This window comes from Etheostoma cragini, chromosome 4 (assembly GCF_013103735.1).
Source record: "Etheostoma cragini isolate CJK2018 chromosome 4, CSU_Ecrag_1.0, whole genome shotgun sequence".
NCBI lineage: Eukaryota > Metazoa > Chordata > Actinopteri > Perciformes > Percidae > Etheostoma > Etheostoma cragini.
This window is the reverse complement of record NC_048410.1, coordinates 1,096,633-1,118,117: the sequence shown is the minus strand read 5'-3', so window position 1 is coordinate 1,118,117 and position 21,485 is coordinate 1,096,633. Positions and strand designations below refer to the sequence as shown.

General features: G+C 41.4%; 2 protein-coding genes across 6 annotated transcripts in view; one reads left to right on the top strand and one right to left on the bottom strand.

The window, feature by feature from the left end:
* The window catches only part of matn4 (matrilin 4), a 32,081-nt gene extending 18,374 nt beyond the window's left edge, over nucleotides 1-13,707 (bottom strand). For 4 of the 5 annotated variants that reach the window (XM_034869975.1, XM_034869977.1, XM_034869979.1 and 1 more), the window contains exon 1: nucleotides 13,407-13,707. The gene's annotated coding sequence lies outside the window, so the exon portion shown is untranslated. Of the gene's footprint in view, nucleotides 1-1,850; nucleotides 1,959-13,406 lie in introns of those variants that run through there. The other variant, XM_034869976.1, reaches the window with a different exon arrangement.
* rbpjl (recombination signal binding protein for immunoglobulin kappa J region-like) overlaps nucleotides 6,441-21,485 on the top strand; it is a 27,041-nt gene continuing 11,996 nt past the window's right edge. Inside the window, exons 1-6 of the mRNA XM_034869981.1 lie at nucleotides 6,441-6,683; nucleotides 7,733-7,823; nucleotides 13,312-13,459; nucleotides 19,504-19,638; nucleotides 20,164-20,234; nucleotides 20,758-20,873. Of these exons, the coding sequence (XP_034725872.1) occupies nucleotides 7,769-7,823; nucleotides 13,312-13,459; nucleotides 19,504-19,638; nucleotides 20,164-20,234; nucleotides 20,758-20,873 (525 nt within the window). The 5' untranslated portion in view covers nucleotides 6,441-6,683; nucleotides 7,733-7,768. The remainder of the gene's footprint in view (nucleotides 6,684-7,732; nucleotides 7,824-13,311; nucleotides 13,460-19,503; nucleotides 19,639-20,163; nucleotides 20,235-20,757; nucleotides 20,874-21,485) is intronic.

Below are 21,485 nucleotides of genomic sequence, written 5' to 3'. Positions count from 1 at the left end.
TCTTTTCTCTGTTGATGTCTCTGTTTGTCTCGTTGCCTTGCCCCCTTTCTCTCATCTCTTCCACATTTTGTCATCTCTGTAGTGAACAGACGATCGGCCAAACATTTGGAGCAAATTATTCATGCTTCCTGCAGTAATATCACCTACATCCTCACCGGTCTTATATATGTATAACACCTATTGTTGATTCCTCCCTCTCACTTCCCAGGTAGTATAGATTTGATTCCAAGCTTTACGTAACAGATCTCGCAGACTTAAACAAAAACTGTTTGTGTTTCCCACACATTAAATCGGGAGGATCTGTTGAACTGTTTAAAACCTGAAATATTGTTTTTATGTGTCCAGCTTTTCATACCAGGGTTGGATGTCCTGTGGTTAAATGTGTTCTGTGTGCGTGTTCATGTTTTTCTCATTTCCTCCAGCAAGAGGGACATGTTGGACCTGTTTATTTGTTAAGCAGCGAGATGTCCCAAAAACCACCTAGCATAAAAAAGATGCTTGGCCAAAAGTAAACTTTTTTTATTTCTTAATATTGTGATACAGGTATCATCCTTTACAACTTTTTCCCTTAAATCAATACAAAGTAAAACCTAACGCATGACAGACACACTATTCTTTGGAAATTGATTTGGATGTGTAATAAAAATGCAAAAATGTCTAATAAAGTTATTCCTCGACATTAAAACCAGGACCAACCAACAGAACACACCACACAACAATGTCCACTTTCTGCAAAGTCTAAACTAATGATCTGAAGTAAAAAATGCACCGACGCCTAAACATGCTCTCACGTGCCAAACGACGTCATAGGTAGTCTTGTTTAATGTGGAACGTAAGAAAGTGAGAAGAGCGAGCGGACTTGGTGGTTCAGGGGTTAGCCTTTCTGCCTCGCAGCAAGAAGGTTCTGGGTTCAAATCTAGGTCGTTCCGGGCCTTTCTGTGTGGAGTTTGCTTGGGTTTCTTCCCACCATAAAGACATGCATGCTGGGTAACTAGCGCTATGCTTGAAAATTAGCTGATTGGCTGACACTGGTGCATTTACAGAAAAGGTGATCAATGTGCATTGTCCTAATCAAATAAATGAAATCTTAAAAGGGAGGAGACAAGAATTTTTTTTTAAATTTTCAACCCAGACCCTGTTATCCCATGTTTTTGCGTCTTAAGGCAAATAGATTTATTTCCGACCACCACTTTAGAAAGTTTGTTTTGACATTTTGGAAATTAAATTAAAAGGCACTGAAACTAATTTTAACGCCACAGAGGAGTGTTTTCAACGAAACTACAGATTACAGTTTGGTCTCGATCCAAGTCGTGTGTGTGTGTGTGAGCGTGCGCGGGACAAAGAGACCTCAGTGTGACCCCCCCCCCAAAAAAAACACCCCAAGCACCCCTTTCCTGTCTCCCTGACCGTCTCCTCACCGAACAACAGTCTAGGACCATCCTGCTGCTACTGAGCACGTGCATCACAGACGCCCAACCACACACACACACACACACACACACACACACACACACACACACACACCCTGCCCCCCCTCGGCGTCGGTCACAGACCGACATATGTTCTGTAATTATCCACAAAGAGAATCATTCAGCTGAGATATTTTCTCATTAAACATCTCGTTGACGGGCTGCTGACGACGGCTGCTGCGAGTCGGTTAACGCCAAATATAATAAAATAGTAGAGATCCTATTTCCTTCAATTAACACTTTAAACAAACTAAAACAGTGTTCTCTTGCCACCTCTGGGAATACAGTTTATTTACCCCCCCACACACACACACACACACACTTTAAATGTGAACTGTGATGCACGATTTATTCAAAGGACTAAAATTATAGGATCATTACCTGAATGACGTTTAAGCTGGAAGAGAATTTGCTTTAAATTTGAAAAAGTTAAGCAAAATAACAGCAGACAAATGCACATCAGGGAGCAGTTTGATGCAGAGTTTATAGAGCTGGTTGTTAAAAGGAGTCATAGAGCCGCAGCAGTTGTTGCCCTTGGCATGAATGTGAGATTACCACGAAATAAGAAACAGTGGCTGTTTGTTTTAAAGGTCTTTTCAAGTGCAGGCAGTAAAATATACTGTCGCTGCAGCAGAGGAGTAGATGGTGAAGGTGAAATAAATGTATTGTAAGTTTCTAGCTACAACCATCAGATCCACGAAGCTGAAGTGAGACAAGATTAGAGATGCAAACAATCCATTAGTTATCAACTATTAAATTAATCCCCAAATATTATGATGGTCCATGAATCAGTTTGAGTCAGTTTTTAAGAAAAACACTAAAAGATCTCAGATATCAGCTTGTTAAATGTGAATATTGTTCTAGTTTCTTCAATCCTCTGTGACAGTAAACTATCTTTGAGTTGTGGACAAAACACGACATTTGAGAACGTCGTCTTGGGCTTTAGGAAACACTGATCCACATTTTTTAACCATTTTTTCACATTTTATAGACCTAACAACTAATCCATTAATGGAGAAAATAATCAACCAATTAGTCCACAATGAAATAATAGAACAAATTAAAGAACATTTAAAAGCTCACAACTATAATAGTGCACAGACAAGTCATTGGCCCGGTCTGGCGTTGTCTTTGTGAGTTCAAATAGTTTTTTTAAATGAGTCTGGTGGATTTGAAAAGAGAAGAGATAACGGCTTCAGTTCTCCGTCCTAAAGGGCTGTCTGTAAACGAGGCAAAGCAGTGAAAATATTCTAAATATAGTGTACACTTAAACTCATTTAGAGTTTCTTCTAGATGTCTGCTTTCACACTTATCTTGTTTGTTCCAGACTTTTGGACCTTTCAGTTTTACCCAAACCAAAATCACAGGTGTGATACCTCCCCGACACACCGGCCCAAAGAACCGTGGCTTATTACTAGTGTGAAAGCATTGTTTGCATGGCTTAGACTTTGAAACCAAATACAGGAAGTTCTGACAGGCTGTCATGTGGAATAAGAGAAACATAGCTCCTTTAAAGATGCTCAAAGCGATGTCGCACATTTTTTAGACTACAAACAGCAAACATCTCCTCACTATCCGTGAGCTGCCCGTCCCCTGAACACACTGTAAAAAAACGCGGTCTTTGTAGACAGACCAGGGTCTACAAACGGCAACAACCTGCACCACGAAGCATACACCAACAGTCCTCCAGCCAATAACTGACAATAAGGAGTTGGTTGAGCCATCACCGCTGTATCGTTAGCACGTAGGCTACATAGACAATGCGCCTTCATGTTTCAGGAAGCATGGAGGGGAGGGGGAGGAGGGAAAGGAAGGGACGAGCTAGTTTGAACGTCAACAAGTAACATTACCCAACCTCGCTTAGAGCCCCTTTTAAGGAATAGCCGCGTGCTTAGTGTGTGCATGAGAGAGGATGACGGTGGATAGGCTCAGAGCAGAGAACACATCAGTAGTGTACAGTGCTGCAGCTCCTCAAACCAAGTAAAGTTCCTGTGTCTTGCTTTTCAACAACGCAACGAAACAAAAAGAGCCGTGTGGCTCGGGAGCAGCGATCAGCTAGAAAAATCTCACAAAACCTCCGGCACCAGAGAGAGGATACGAGAGGACGGGGAAGCCTGTACACAAACCAATCAATTACAAGTGTTGGGAGGCGGAGCTTACATGTAGGATGACGACAGGAAGTAGTTATGTAATGTGGGGTTCTTTAGTGCGCTTGCATAACTGCAATGTGAAGCCCAAAGTAACAGCATCAAATGTATACAATGTAACAAAAACAGGAACCTTGGTCCGAACCTCGGTTTGGACTTTCAGGTGTGAAAAGCCCCTGAAACGTGTAGCTGCTCCTTCCCAGTCCTCAGCAGGACATTGCTTAGTTACCGCCATCTACTGTAGCTAACACACTGACTATGGATAAGTAGCTCCTACAACCACGCCTCTAAACACCTAAACTATCACTTTAGACAACTTCATCATCTGCCGCTGAACACTAACAAGTACAGCTGCCCCCGATGGGGTGGAGCATGTTGATGTATTCTCCAGACTTCCTGTGCCTTCGCCCCTGATGTCCACTCAAACCACACAAGGTGGACTCTGACCCTGACTTCACTCTGCAGAACACATTATACACATTAGTGCAAGAAGTTAAAACTGCATCAGGTGGGATGTCTGAACTGTTGGGTCCTTGTAAACTATGGAGTGTGTTGTAGACCTGCTCTGTCTCTAAAGTGTCTCGAGATAACTCTTGTTATGAATTGATACTATAAATAAAATTGAATTGAATTGAATGTCACAGTTCACCAGATTTATCAACTTAGACGTGCGTTTGAAGAGCTAATTGTTGATTCATCTGCCGATTATTTCATCTGCTGATTGTTTAGAGTAATCAATTTATTAAAAAAGCCTCTGATTAAATAAAGATTACAGATTAAAATCTATCAGTCTAAAATCTAAAAATGTTCAGTTTGCAGAAAAAACTTCTTTTGGGAATTCTTAACGATGATGGTGTCTGTAAACTCCCTCATTTTAGTGTTTTTCCTCTTCTATCATACACAACATTCAACCCCGTTTTTGCACAATTGAATACGCTGATAAACAAATTTGATTTAACGCAATAATGATACATTTGGAAGTTTGAGCTGTTTATGTGCATGCAGGGCCAAAACAGGCCAGAGACAAACACATTTCAGTCAGAACAGTATTATTCAGCCCAGTTCTGATCAATCTTTTTCTAACCCTTTAAAATGTGATTTCAAACTGTTCCTCTGGCGTCTCGTGTCATCTCAAACGAAACAAATCTCTTTCACAGAAAATCTAAATACCGCATAAATCCAAAATTGCTCACAGTAGATAACCTGTAGCGGGTTTCAGGTATGTATTTTTGGGTTGATCACCACAACTGTTATTTGTAGTTTTTCTGCCTGCTGTCTGATTGGAAACACAGACATGTTGTTGAGTTCTTCTGTTTGTTTTCATCAGATTGAGATGTTTCAAGCAGCCTCTGACTGTAAGAGACAGCAGGACACGTCCGCCTGTAAGATAACAGCGGCTGAAGGTAAACACGAATTATTATCTCTCTGAGGGTAAAGAATTATCAACCTTGTCGCCCTGGAAATAGAGAGTTGGGTTAAAGTATATCACTGGTGGCGTTTGCTGTTTTAATATCCAATACATTGCTTTTAATTTCATGTTAAAGGGATAGTTTGGATTTTTTAAGTGGGATTGTATGAAGTACTTGTCTGTAGTTTTAGACACATAACAAGAAAATATCAGTTCATGTGTAAACTAGGGTTAGAATATTTATATATATAAATATATATATTATTGATATTGCAGACAGCCCGGGGAACTAAAGAAGTTATCTCTGCTCTCTTCAATGCCACCACACACATTACAAAAAATACATTTTCCATTGCAGAACAAGGGAGTTGCTGGTCTCCCACTGCTTCTGTCTGTTAGTTTGTTAGTTTCTAATTATCGAAAACAATTCTTGCTTGTACAATTTACCGCTTAAGTTGTCTGAGAATCTACTTATATCCAAGCAAAATTGGTTTTGTAACTGGAATTCCCTTAACCTTACCAAAATTAAATCATAAATATAATTGAATCAGGATGTTGTGAATTGGAATCAAATCAATCATTTGGGAAATCATTGGGAATACACAGCCCTAGTAGGACTATTACGTGAATACAGCATATTTTAAAGTACTGTGTTGACGTAGGTATGGCATAAATGAGAAAAGAAAACGAGTCAATCCGGGCAAACATTGATGCAGTTACAGTATATGTGGTGTCATTCCTTCTTGGTGTATGATTACTAATCCTACATGAAGGCGCTCCAGTATATTCATTAACTACTGCATACTGACGGCCATGTCAGAAGGCCACGTGTGTGGACTTATCTCATATCTGTGGTATCTTGCATTAAAAGTAGAGCAGACTTCAAATGGCTGCATGTTAACACATGTTCTCGACACTGTGAATTAGTTTATAGCAACTGTAATTAATTAAAGCATTATTACAGATCAGGTCACCTGTAATCCAGAGCTAAATTTAAATGGATACATATTAGAGTCAGTTTATTGGCGTGTGAATCTGTATTTAATAATTCAAATGTAACTGTTTCTTAGGCACTGAATGCAAAGTTTATTCCTGAGTTTAAATTATAAATAGAACCGAGCAGTGGTCAACCAAAAACCATTTTAGATCTTATAGATAAATTTAAAAAAGAAAAAGCTGTTTGCCGAAGAGAAAAAGGTGTGTGTGAGAAAACTGCAGCCCAACAACAGGTGATTATCTCCTTATCCACACAAACTGAGAGATACAGTAATGTACACACACACACACACACACACACACACACACACACACACACATACACACACACATAGAGCAGTGTTCAGATAACAGATCTGTGGTGGAGGGTAAACATGAACACACACACACACACACGCACACACACACACACAGAGTGGCACACATCTTTTTCCCTGAAGTCTCTGTTACTGTAGATCGACTGTACGTTGAGGTGGAAAGGCATGACGCTGGTTTAAGTGACTGATGGACACTGACATCCTTTAAATTAACGTTTACTGCTGTGAGGACGTGGACCTGAGAAATAACTGTTACAGCATGTGGAAACATCTGGAAGGATAGAAACTGAACCTGCAGCGCAGAATGAGAACAACAACAAAAGGATCTTAACCAACTTGATTTCAGGTCAGCTCTCACTAAGAAACCATGAGGGAACTTCTTATTTGTTATCAATTTTAGTGTTATTGTCACAATGCAATAATCAATTAGTTTCAGAAAATGTCTCTGGTTGCAGCTTTAAATGTGATTATTTTCTAGTTTCCTCTCTCCTCTGTGACAGTAAACTGAATATCTTTAAGTTGTGGATGAAACCCATCTCAGGACATCATCATGGCCTTTGGGGAACACTGATTTTTCACTTTTTTCTGACATGTCATAGACCAAACAACTAATTGATAAATCCAGTAAATATTCAATTGATTAAACGACATTGAAAATAGTCGTTAGTTGCAGCTCTAATGCAAGTGAATATTAATGAAGATTTCATGTTTTCACTGCTTTTTCTAGTTCTGAGGGTCAGTTTTTTGAGTCTGTAAGACATTTAAAGTTGTCTTCGGTTAGGCAGATTTGTTTAGTTTACACAGATATCAACATTTCAACAGACCATCAAGCTGCAGCACAAGGGCCAACTTGACGTTAAGTCGACAGCTGCATTAGTTGAATTACGCAGGTCTTAGACCTGCTCATGGACGCTGAAGTCATTGTTTTATTCCTCCAGAACAAGATCTGCCAATTGTGAATTTGTTTGTCCAACTATTGGTTACCATACACCAGAAGACTCTGAAAAGACTAAAGTCTGACACCATCTCACATATAAAGATATGTCATAATGTCACTGAGTTTTCAGTCACAGACCAGAAGATTTTACTACCAAGAGTTAAAATTTAGGATAATATTGATTTTGTTTGAACGTCAAGACGAGTAAAAGACTTAAGACAGCTCAGACTTGGTTTTATGACCATCCACCTTACACCAGTTGATTAAGACGATGGGAGGGCGCCCCAAATCCAGTAAGACTCTCGGGATTTAATTTCAATATTCAAAATTTGTCTGAGGCAGTGGAATCGCATGAAAAGTTGTTTGATGTAAGGTCGGCTTAAGTCCAAAAACACTCATGAGTTGTTGTGCAGCTCTGAGATCTTTCACTGTAAACATTGCAGTTCTCTTAAAATCAGCAGAGTGACGATGGACCGGAGCAGCACCCCGTCTTAATGTCAGCAGAGCCAATCATGGACGAGTTGGGCATCGCCGATCAAGGCAGGAAAGGTGAGTCACAGATGATTTTGCCGTCTTATAGAGGGGAAGTCCCTGCCCTTCCGTTGAACAACCATGGGACCATGTGGTTGTTTTTTTTAATCCTGTTTGAATCGAGCCATGAAATCCACAAATTATGTTTGTCAGTTTAAAAGTTTGTTTTGCAAGTGAAGAAAGTCTCAGTTTGTCATGAAACGTGTTGAACCCAGTTGAAATACTTCATAGAAAGACTTTACTAGAGACTGTCTAATAAAAGGAGAACTTCCACTCTCAGGAAACTTCCATGTTGGTACAATGGGTCGTAATGGGGAGTGAGCCGGCTCTAGTGTTCCATCTTTGCTGCCCCATATCCAATCTTGATCACAGACCGAATTTGACTGTTAGCTTCTCTGGCTATTCCCCCCCCCCCCCCCTTCTCTACCTCTGGCATCAATGTCTTGTCTGCTGTTGTTATGTGTGTTACATGTTTTGTGTGTTGAGGGACTTAACTTTGGATACACTTTTTGTTAGGATTTAGCGAAATGAAAGGCAGTAGTAGTATGTACTTTCATTTAGAACGCAGCTTTTTTGATGATGGGTGAGCTTTTATTTTTTAGTTTGGAGTAGTGGAGAGTAGTGAGAGTGAATGCTCGTCATAAACGAGCCAGCACTCTGGGCTTACTAAAAGGAGAAATGTTGACATTGCATTGTTACAGGAGACTCATTTACTGCAGGTGGATGTCGGGCATTTAGCAGATAGATTCTGTCACATAATTGCATCCTCGTCAGCAAGCTCAAAAACAAAAGGCGTGTCCATTGTTGTCAAACGGAATCTCCCACTTAAAGTGTTGTCCTCTTGGTCAGATGACACAGGCAGGATTGTGATCTCCACAACAGAATTGTAAAAATGTATGCTGTATGCTACCCCTCTCCCCTCCTGCTGGCTACTGGCGTGAATTACAATCAGCAGTATCTAAATTCATCTGGAAAGGCAAGCGGCCGCGACTCAATATGTGTACTCTACAGAGAAGGAAAGAGGATGGTGGCCTCTCAGTTCCCAACTTCCAACACTATTTCTGGTCCTTTGTGTTGAGACCCCTCCTCACCTGGTTTAATCCAGACACATCTGTTTGCTGGCGTACCTCAGAAGGTGCCATGACAGAGCCTCGGTCACTCCATGACGTTATTTTTGCCGATGTTTCTAGCAAACAGTGCCAACTAAACTTTGGCCCCATTATCTCTCATTTTAACCAGACTATAGCTTGTAGCTGGCACACTTTTTCTCCTATATTCAATAATACAGCACTCCTGATTGGTGGGAGGCCGACAACAGCCCCACAATGGGAACAAAGGGGAGTTTGTTGTCTAAAAGACATTTTTAGACAGGTTGGCTTGTTACCATTCTCTGACTTGCAAAACACATTTGATCTACCACGTTCCTCCACCTTCTTTTACCTGCTGTTAAGGTCGGCACTCAAGGCACACAGTGTCCATTGGCAGAGGCCTTTGCCCATTCATCCCATTCAGAAATTATTTCCTTTGCAGCCTAAAAACTGTGGTATGGTGTCTAGGCTTCATCAGTTCTTGGTGGTCTCTGGCCGCTCTGCCCTTCCTATTGAGAGGATCTGGGAACGTGATTGCCCAGACCTCGATCTTGACTGGCATGAAGTATCTCGCAATCCAGACCATCAGCAGATTCACTACAATTTCATTCAAAGGACATATCTCACCCCGATGAATACGCATCACATGAAAATAATTAACAGCCCTTTATGCACTTATTGCATCCAAAATCTCCTCCTTGTTCAGTGTTCAACTGGATGTTACTGTTGAGGTCTTGATTCTGAATGACCTGTCAGACTTTCAGCTCTCTGGGACTCAGAAACGTGCTGTTTGCTGGACTTACAGCTGCAAAGAAGATGAGTGCAACCCGTTGGAAATCACCACATGACATGTCTTTCCGCAAGTGGATCCCTTCCTACCTGGTTTGGTTTATTTGGAAGTGTCCACGGTGCGGATAAATGGTTCCCCAGGGAAGACTCTGGACACATGGCGGTGCAACACTGACTCTGTGAGGACCTCTAACTCGCCCAGGTGTTTGGTCCCTTGTCTTGTGCCTGTCTGTCTGTGTGTGTGTGTGCGTGTGTGTGTGTGCGTGTGTGTGTCTGTTTCTGCGTGTGTTGTTTTGTCTCCCTCCCTTCTGTCTTTCCTCTGTTTAAATATTATTTGTATTTGTAAATATTTTTTTTTTTTGTTGGCCCTGGGACACGTTCTCGTTTCAGTGTATTTATTTGTAATTTTTTGTCACTCTCTATTTCTTAAATATGTAAAAAAAAGAAAAGAAAAAAGAAAACTGATCACAAAAAAGGGAAAACCTATATATCAGTGCAACAGAAAATGTAGTTTATATATGCAGATTTTCCTCCTTCCGTCTTTTCTCAGGTTTACAGCCTTATTTTAATCATTTATGCCTCAAAAAGGTTTTCAAATGAATAAATCCGTTCACATAGCTTTCTTTAAAGAAGTCACAAGCCAAAAACGGTCTGGAACCAAGTCCTCGTGTAGGAGAAAAAGTGTAATTTGTCTAGAACTGCAACGATTAATGGATTAGTTATGCACAAATAAATTAATCTGCAACTAGTTTGATGATTGCTTAATCGGCACGAGTTGTTTTTTCTGAGCTTGTTAAATGTGAATATGTTCCAGTTTCTTCTCTCCACTGTGACAGTAAACAGGATGTCTTTGAGTTGTGGACAAAACAAGACATTTGAGGATGTCGTCTTGGGCTTTGGGAAACACTGACCGACGTTTTCATAATTTTTCTGACATTTTAGACCAAACAACTAATTGATATATCCAGAAAATAATTCACAGATAATCCTTAGTTGGAGCCCTACTTTTGTCACCTGTGGCCACATCTGAAATCAATGATAGGAGTGTGACTGAAGAAAATCTCCTCTGGTTGAAAGAAAGACGTTAAGGATTAAAGCAGCAGGGGAAGGAGTGAAGGGGAACGCAGGTAGGTCAAGTAGGGTGGTACAAGTTACATAAACGATAAAGTCTCTCTGTGAGTTTGATTGACAGCCTGGCTTCCCACGGCAGTGATCACGGATCAGCTCTTCAGCGGTTCAGACATTAGAGAGAGAGAAGAAGACAGACAGATGGAGAGCATGTGTTCATCCGGAGAGCAGGGAGACGGGGGACTGTGTGCCGTGAGATGGGCTGAGAGCCTGTGGTCGGTACTGGAGGAGGTTTTGAGTGACAGCTGGAGCCCACACTGAGATGAAGACACAGCACTTCTTGTTAGTAGCTGGAGATTGGAACCAGATGTGGACTCTGCTACTGGTTGCAGTTTGTCTCACTTCCTGCACGGTCTACCTGCCTGTCTCACTGCCTGACTTCCTGTCTCCATGTTTGATTATCTGTCTGACTGTAGGCCAGACTGAGGCTGCTTTCACAGACGTAGACTCTGACTGTCAGACTTCAGATAGACATTTGAATTAATCTGTTCAACCTGGACCCTATTTACCTTTTGGTTGTGTGTCCAAGTGGCTGATGGGAACAACTTTGGAATTGGTCCAGCATTAAGCAAGACAGCTGCAATGTAACTTTAATGGGCAATTACGCACGTTCAGTTTGCGTTCACTAACTGACAGGCTCAGATTACTATAAGTGTCTGACAGATTTATACCAAGGATCCCTACAGAGATAAACCTTTTTGTTAAAGAGGAAGAGTTTTTACATGAAAGGTTCCAAAATCACTGTTGCTGCAAAACTGCATTTTCCTTTTGCACCTAGTAAATCTGCATGGAAGCATTGTAAATTTGTAAACACTACGTTGAATAAATTTAAATTGTGGCTAAAGTGGAGAGGGGTGTGTATTAATTAAAACAAAATGTGAAAAAGTGCAACAGAAACTTAACAGAAACATCTTACAGATCAAAGATGTTCATAAACCGTTTCAGTTTTTTGTAAGTTGCACAATAAGGCAAACGTTTAATGTAATGGTGGATGTGGCCAACATATTGCTGGTTCTAACCACTAAGAGGACTGTTAACATACATTTATGGTTTCTCTTTCACTTTATTGGGAAACATGGGACTCCAAACTCATTCTTTGACTTTAAGATAAGTTTTTACTTTTGTGAAACTTTCTAACTTGTATTAAAACAAATCTGCTTTATTATGACTGTCTGTCTGTCCATTAACCTTTAATACAGCGTCTGCCTGTCTGTCTTCTCTAACTGATCTGTCTTCTGCCTCAATGCAGCGCAGCGAGCATCACCTCCAGGCAACCAGTGGGAACCCACAGCGTTTCTCCTCTCTCTCCCTCTCTCCCTCCCTCCCTCACTCCCTCCCTCCCTCACTCCCTCCCTCTCTCCCATCATTTGATAAACCTGCCAACAGCACCTTTTTAGAGTTAGGACTAGAAGATGTTATAAGATTTGTATTGTCTCATTCTTTCATTCTTTCACTTCATTCCAAACACATGAAACAGTGTAGAAATGTAAAGAAATTCAAATAAATTGTTTTTATAATGTCATACCATAACATAACAAGTGATCTACTAAATCTGTAAATTGTCCTGAGATCTAGATCACACTCATTTACAGACCTGACCATTCCCCTTAGAGCAAGCATTTGTTTCAACAGCAATTAGGAAAAACTTCCTTTTGTGGATGGATGAGATGGAAAAGAAGGTTCTGACTGTGTTGTTTTAGTCAACAAAGTCTGCTTTTTATCTGCTTTTATATTTAACTATTTTAACTGCTTTTTAATGTTTAATTTCTTGTACTGCACTGTAACTTTTATTATTTTAATTGTTATATGTAAAGCACTTTAAATTGCCCTGTTGCTGAAATGTGCTACCCAAATAAAGCTGCCTTGCCTTGCAGACAGAAACCTCAGACAGAAGCCAGCTCTTGATGCGCAGAGGAGAATACAGACATATTTCTCATACTAGAAACATTTAAACTGAGAACATTCAGAGAAAAGAAGATAGACATATTTGCAACAACCCAAATGTTCATGACAGCTTGTAGCCTGTCATGGGGGGGGGGCTTTTGAATGGTTTTGTATGCCAGAAGCAGCTGATGTTGACTGCAGTTGACGGTTGTTTCCTTGAATAATGAGTTAAAGTGTCAGAACAGAACATGCTTACTCTTCCTCAGAGCGATTAGTCATCAATCTCTATCCGACTCATCTCTGTCGACTAAAGAGTTCAGCTGCTACACTGAGCATCTCTAATGAGGCACCTTCGGTCCTCGTGCAGGATGCACAGCTTCAAGATCACCCTGCAGAGACCCCATGACATTAAATATCGCTTTTATCCAAAGAGACTTCCAGTTAAGTGCTTTGAACCTTGAAAACAACAAGTAATTACAGCACGAGAGTCACATAAAAGTGCAGCTGCACTTTTTTTTCATCCCCTTCTGCTTCTCTTTGCTTTTAAAGTTTAAAAGCTGCTTCATGTTATAAATAATGCTCTTTTTAAACCGATCTTGTCTCTCTTAATCTGCCAGAAACCTCGACCACCCAGCCAGGATTCTCCCAGGCGGACCCCGCTCTGTTTTACCCCCCTCCTCTCTCCCCGGACCCGGGCAGCCCGCTGACTCACCTGGGGACGCTGCTGGCCGGACACGACGCACCGAGGACCGGCGGATGGGACAGGTAAGACCGGCTGGGTCGTCACTCAACGTCCGCAACAAGAAAGTCCCGTGACACACACACACACACACACACACACACACTGTCCCGGGTTACGAGAGGTCAGGTCACGGTTTGCTGTCGTTTATCCCAACCTGGTTCTCCTCAGAGAAGCCTCGCCGTGCCGTGAGGAATGAGCGCGTGGACGTGAAAATGTGTTCAGGGCGGCGCGTGACCTTTCCTCGGTGATACTCACTGGTGGAATGAGGCGGTGGAGGTCTTAAAACGGCAGGAGAAGGATTTGTGGAGGCAGAGACCCAACCCGGTACCCCCGCCCCCTGCCGCCTTTAACCCGAACACCGGGGAGGGAGAAAACGAGTTTCTGCTCGCGGAGGGGAGAGGTTTGGAAAGGGGGCTGGCGCGCAGAGTGCGCACGAGTCAGGGATTACACCAATTATTTGAATCGTCAATTCATACTTTTATTATTTAATGGAATAGTTGTTTGCTCTATCAGATGTCAGAGAATGGGGATAAATGTGGATCAGTGTGTTTCCCAAAGCCTAAAGTGACGTCCTCACATGTCTCGTTTTGTCCACAACTCAAAAATATTCAGTTGGCTACTGTCACCAAGGAGTAAAAAATAGGGAAACTATTCACATTTAACAATTATTCTAACTTTTAAAATAACTCAACCCGATTAAATTGGTCATGTTGTCCTCCAGTCAAATTTAACCCATTTTCAAAAGTTTCTATATAACAAATATGGGTTTGATTCAACCAAATTGCCCAAATATAACTTGGATCGTTCCATACACGAAACAAAGGCTGTGATTATCCAGCAACACACCTTAACTATTAGTCCAAATAATTCATAATATCTGAGGGCTTTTAACTCAGAAAATAGGATTAATTTGATGTGAATGGGTTTAATGACCATGGATTTCAATAATAAGTGTAGGACTAATGGTAATATGTTAGAATGAAGTTTTCTAAGAAGATGTAACACCAAACTAGGTGAAAATTATTTTTACATTATGCTTTGTAAAGAGGCAACACAGACCATAACAAGTGCCTGGTGGCTAACAAGACAACACAAGGGTTACATGGAGTAGAAAAAAAAATACATGATACCAATTTCATGTTAAACATAAAGGATTTTACTCTTTAACAAAAAGGTCTATCTCTGTAGGCATACTTACAAAATGTTGTCAGACACTTAGAATAATAATCTGAACCTGTTTGTGGCAAAAAAACAGCACTTTTAGTGGATGGAAATTAAAGGTGCGCAAGTGCCCGTTAATGTTACATTGCAGCTTTTGTTTTGTTGATGCTTAATAGACTTAGACTCTCATTATTGATCCTTTTGGGATGACTCCCGCAAGAAAATTGAATTTCCAGCAGCAGATTTCAGCTTAAACACTTGAATAGAAAATAAAGAAGTATAAAAATACAGTATAACAATAACAATAAACTTTTAGCTATAAATAGACCTTTGGCATAAATTAACAGTTAAGAGCAGTTAGTGTCCAGGTGTGTATGTAAGTAGATTATTAACTACGTAATTGCACAGTGAAAGAGAGACCACTTCTTTCCTTTTTTCCTGTTCTGTACAGTCCTCGTTTCCCTATTCCCCCCAGAATTGTAGAGTCTGATGGCATGAGGGACAAAGGAGTCCTTGAGTCTGCTGGTCCTAGACTTGGGATTTTAATAGAATACTGGACCAATTTCAAAGATTGCTATCTCCATTAGTCACTTAGACACAAAAACATGGGAAAATAAGGTCAAGGTTGAAAAATATCCAAGTTACCTTTTAAAAATAACCTCAGGGATGTTTTTGTCATGTCACTATCTACGGCTAAATGAGGTAACACAATGATGGTTGAGGTCCACTGATGAGAGATTTTACATTTTCAGTATTATGAACTGGCTGTCTGTGGTGACATTCCCCGGAAAAAGCCCCAGTGGTGCACACAACGTTGACAGCCACGGAGATGGATCATATGTCTAGTGTTGGAGCTAAATCCTGCTCCGGTCTCATGGTTCAGTCAATTAATAGTCAGAATCTCAGATGTTGATGTGTGAATCCTTTTCATAAAACATTTTAAATTCCAACACTAGCCATCTCCTGACGTCCGTTGTTGCCTCGGCGCGGAGTTAAACCGACGGACCGCCTGCTTTTTGCTGCCGATGGCCAGCTGATACAGGCTTTGCTGTTTTGTTGCATGGTGTCATAGCAACAACTACGACTCCCAGCGCGCTGACGGAGTATGTCCAGTTCAAAAACCACGGCAGGGGAGTGAGGAGGGGCAGGTGGAGCATGCACAGACGCTTAAACCCATCATAGGTTAAGGTGTAGACATGGAGGAATACCCTGCTTACAGAAGGAGTTCTCTACCTCTGTTAACCGGGTAATGAGAACTCATCTTTTAACCGGGGTGAGGTGTTTACGTTGCGTTTGAGAAATCAGGGTAATGCCTTAACACAAATATAATTGTTTTTTTTTTTAACTACATTTAAATGCACTGACAGTTGTTTAAGTACTTCTACTTCAGTAGAACACACTTCTTGAGACTGTCCTCCCCCAAAAAAGGCCCCCATATAAGTCATTTGGAGTGGTAAAGGGGTCAAACACAGGACTATCACCCAGGAGGCAGGGGTTCTTGTTCTGTTTGAAAAGAAAATGGCAATTATTATTATTTATTTTTTAAGGAACTAACCGGTAAAACAAGTCACGTCACGTTCAGCGCCATGTGCATACCGTTGAGGAAATGAAAGATCGTCTGATTTTAACTTAAACCACCATCTTTTCCTAAACTTGACTAAGTAGTTTTGTTGCATAAACATAACCAAACTGACTGTTTCACGACATTAACGATTTGTGTTTAAAACCTCGAGCTTTAAGTTAACTGTTGCGTTCCTTGTGTTTAGGTACGAGGACTGACCCTCGAACCAGAAAATTGACGTTTTTGGCGGTCTAAGTGCGTTCCTCTCCTCCCCTCCCCCTCTTTGCTCTTCCTTCTGTCCATTCTGTGTTCTCGGTGCTAAATGCCAGAGGGTCTGAGCTCCCGACACGCTGACCTCTGACCTTTTGAAAAGGTAAAGGTCTACTGAGCACACACACCGCCAGTCGAGTGTGAACTGTGGACCATGGAGAGAGGTGTACTGGGTCAGGGGGATTCCCCTCACATATGAACAAAACCGTCAGTATACAGCTCACCGGGCAGACTTTCCTCCCTGACAAGGAGCTCTCCTCTGAATACATGTAGTTTTCTAGGAGCGATGTCAGGGCCAGAAGGAAGAGTATTTAGCCATGTTTTGAATGGAAATAGACATATACACGTGTATAGCATGTTCAGCTCTTCACAATGCATCCAAATGAAGTTTAGATTCTGTTGCCTGGCAGAAAGACAGACGTTTTGTGATTTCCATGTTAAACATTCAGATATCAGGACTGACTGAAGAATAATGCAGCTTAAATATCAATAACAACACTGTGAGCCGTGTTGTATTTCTACCTCAGCACACTTATAGAGAGGATGTTTGTTTGATTTAAAAGACGGATGGTGGTTTAACCTCTGTGTTTGGATAATTTAGGTTGCTGCTTGTTTAGTAGACAGCTTTTAGGATGTAACCAGCAGGTCAGTTTTTCAATTTTAAAGAAGGATTTTACTGCTGAAAGACGGTCATTTCATAAAGAGAAGATCCATATCAGAGAAAACCTGCAACAATTAGAAAGCTCTTGACTCGTTGCCTCCCAAGTAACGTTGCATGTCAGCCACAAAACAACCAGTTCTCACTCCCAACTCATAACTCATCAGATCAGAAAGCACCCTTTTTATGTTACGCACCGGGCAGAGCATCAGCTCCGTGGTGCTTTAAGATGACGTAGTAATAAGAGCGACAACGGTAACGAGTAGTATTAAAGGCCAAAATTCAGCACAAGGAGGTTGATTGGGTGGTTGGATCAAACACAAGACTTTCACCTGGGAGACCGGGGTTTGTGTCCCGCGTGTCAGAGAATCATTCATTTTATAACCAGCACCATAACCCACCATGTTTTCCTAAACCCAACTGTCCCGTTCTCGTCCCATGTGTCAGGGAAATGTACCTTTTAAAAGCCCAACCACAATCTTTTTCTAAACCTAACAAACAAATAAAGCGCATTTAGATCTGACGCTAAGGTAGACAATAACGTATAAATAGCGTCAATAACAACGCCACAGGCCCCTGACCAAGCGTCCGTCTATCTCTATTTTAGCTCAATGTGAAAATTCATTGGTGCACATTAACAGCAGGACTACCATTTGTTGTCCACACGGAGCAGCTCTGTAGTTTGGTTTAAACACTCCTGGGGAGCAATCGTGTGTTTCCTGGGTGATAGTCTTTTGTTTTCCCCGGGACACGAACCCCTCTCCCCTGTTTGAAAGCGTGTTTAATGGCCCATCCGTCCACCCCGACCTCCTCCCTACACAGTCAACAGCTCTCTTATACAGCAGCAGTCAAGGTGCTGCAGACGGTGATAAATACATGGAATACAAAGGAATTACAGTGCTTTACTTTTAGTAGTTATATGAACAAATAGTTCATGGTAACCACTAAAGGATCCCACAATGTCTGATTCCAGCAATACACTATTAAATTCTTCATCTGTTTCGATTGTTGAGCGGTAAGGAGCCGCCCCTGTCTCCATGGACACAGGCATACAAAAAAATGCAGAAGTACAAACTGTACTTCGAACAACAACAACAATGGAGCCAGCAAAAGTTGTCTGATTTTTTTGAGCGGGGAGCTGTGGGTGATGGGAACATTGAGGCAGCTAAAACAACAAACTGCTCCTTTAATATACCCTTTTAATCATTTGTGAATCACTTGTTTTTTATTTTTGACACAGTACATCTGCTGCTGCATGAATAAAAAGGAACAGTTCGGCGGTCTAAGCAGAATCCATCTTACACTGTGATGTTAGAGACCGACGGATGGTCTGGGTGAAACCTTCCTCCCTGCACCACATATAAGAAATACTTGAAGAAAGGTTGTAAATGTTTCTACAAAAAGCTGCAGCCACATTTCACTGAAACTGAAGATCTTTGTTGGGATTTGACGAGCAGAGGAGAACATGGACCCTTGTTGTTTGGCCCTGACCCTGCAGGCCTCTGAATGTCAGATCAGCCGTGTTCTCTGTGTGTTGCGACTGTGTGACGGTCGTGTTATTGGGCTTCTTGTTACAACCAGCACCCTGCTGCTTTCAGAGAGTCGCTCTCCTCTGCTCTCGCACGACGCTCAGACGCACAGCCAGAAGCCTGAATGTTCTCGTTGTTTAGTCACTCTGTTATGTCACGTCTTTTTTCTTGCACAGGATTTGCCAAATAGAACTTGTTTTTATTTTGAAAGGTCTTTATGGGCTTTGGGTCTGATATCCTGCAGAGAGTTTTACATTTTTATGCATTGAAAATGGTTTAAAGAAATAGTTATTTATCAAAACACTATAAAGTGCAGCTGCCATAGTACAAGAAACAATATTGCACACCACTTGGCTTAAGAAAGTTGGCGTGTATGTTTAAGCGAAGTCATGATGTCATCTTGTGTTTACATTTGTCCTCTAACTGCACGTCAGACAGCAATGCTCCAAGGTACAAACGCGCCTGGATTTTAAAGGGAATGGGAGATGACCTCGGATTGGTTTATTGCACTTAACGCCCAAATACACATATTAATTAATGTAAACCACGCGGTACAGGCCTTTTGAACCATGTACCAGGCACAGGCACCTTTTTTTCCAAAACTAGCAGTTTTTGAAACTAGGAAAAGTGGATTTGTACACGCCCTAAACACACCTGCGCCAGGCGCTTCACGCCGTGCACTTAGATCTTTAAAACAGGGTCCTGAGTCTGAGATGCTTCGTGTCCCAGAGAAGAAAACAAGAAACCATAGTGGCTAAGACCAAAGTCTACTGTAGTTCACTTGTGTCTCAGTCAGTGTTCTTTACAGGGAAACATGTCTCACCACTTGAACCCACAAAAACAATTCTTTCTGGTTGTTTGTGACTGATAACATTTCTGTCCAATCAGGAGGCTGGACCTGGGGTTTCAAGGCTCTCAGTTACAGGGAATAACGAGGGAACCAGTAAGAGAGGCTCACGCAGACCAGACTGTTACCATCCTGCACGCCAAGGTCGCTCAGAAGTCCTACGGCACCGAGAAAAGGTTCGATGATGCTTCTGAGGACAGCTTTTCAGACAGTTAGCTGAATAAATGCAAGAAATTTAAAGTATACTCACTTTAAAAAAACAAAGTGTTTCATTGCTAGTTCAAATGTTACTGTTATCAATTAAATTCATTCATTCAAACCTTTATTTAACCAGGATATAAAAACTCCTTGAGATTAAAAAATCTCTTTTTCAAGAGTGTCCTGGCAAGTGGCAGCAGCGCGGTTTCAAATAGACGCAAACACACTTTCACTCATATTCAAACAACAATGTCATCATAAAAAACCCGGGTCATACATCAATTTAGAAAAAAATGACATCCAGACTGCCTTTCTGCAAGGTCCTTTTAAAAGCCTTTAAAAGAATAAAATGAGACCAATTCCTTCAATATTAGGCTACTGTTATTTTCTTTTTCCAAACTCCAGAGTTGAGTTTTCATTAAAACACAAAAGCAAGCGTTGTCTAATATTTTAATGTTCATAATTGATTCTGTAATAAGTCTGGACTCCTTCGTGACTCACAGGTTCTTCTGCCCTCCCCCCTGTGTTTACATCAGCGGCCATGGATGGAGAGTCATGCAGGACCATCTGAAAGGTGAAACAGAAGTCCAGCTTAGAAGAAAACTTCTCTTTATCCGGCGTCTCTGAAGGGACACAGGGATCGTGTTTCTTGTGCTCACCAGAATCCATTCTAAGGCTAGCAAACTTATGCTAACAAAGTACTGCTAACATTATGTACCTAAAGGTCCTATTTCCCATTCACAGCATGAAATTGGTTAACAGTAACCTTATCATCTTCAAGTTAGTTGATGACTCTAATAGGTTACATTTTTACGTTTTTAGGGAGACTAATACCTTCTCCTTGGCAACCATTCTGACCTGTAATCAGATACGTTCTTTGTATAGCACCTTTAAAAAACATAATAGTTTACAAAGTGCTTTGACAGAGGAAACAAAAGGCCATACTAATCAATACCTTAAAATGAATATGTGTAATTAAATTAACAGATGATAGGGTAAAAAGACTACAATAAGACAGCATCACATGAAAGCAAATCTATAAAATGTGCTATAATAATAATTTCTCTCTCCCCTCTCCTCCTGACGTCTTCCTCCAGCCGCTGGCTGCAGAGACTCTGTGTATCGAGTGTGTGGTTACATGTGTCTGGACAACGCCAGTCAGTCTCAGGCAGACACATTCAAACTGGTCTTCGATGAGCAGCCAAACTCCAGGGTGAGGTGTGTGTGTGTGTGTGTGTGTGTGTGTGTGTGTGTGTGTGTGTGTGTGTTAGCTGAGATCTGATGTTATGTCTTGTTGCAGACCCGTCTGCTGTGTGTTTGACTGTTTCAGTCTCCAGCCTGTCTGTCAAATCCCGTTAATGACAGAGACATTTGTCAGTTTTCTGTCATTTGAGGTAGTTCTGATCCCGCTTATTTTTGGTAAAATGTTGATTTTTCTCATCAGTTTGGTTTTTATTAGTTATTTGATGCTATGAAAACACGCTGAAACGTCATGATTGGCCGCTGGGATTGACTCTATATTGGTTGGGCGGGTGTACAGGCGGGACATTGATAACACGGCTTTGGGACAGCGGTTCGAAAGTGGAGACGTGTCGTCCATCTTTATTTCAGTCAGTGCTGTGGAAGAGGATCCTAAAATGCTGCCGACCTCAGAGCTGCAGTCTGTTGTGTCTGAGCTACAGACAGCTCTGTGTCTGTTTACCCTATGTCACTCAATGGTTTAGGACCGAAATACACTTCTGATCTGCTACTACACTATGACCCCCCCAGACCTCTCAGGTCTCTGGGACAGGTCTCCTACTACACTATGACCCCCCCAGACCTC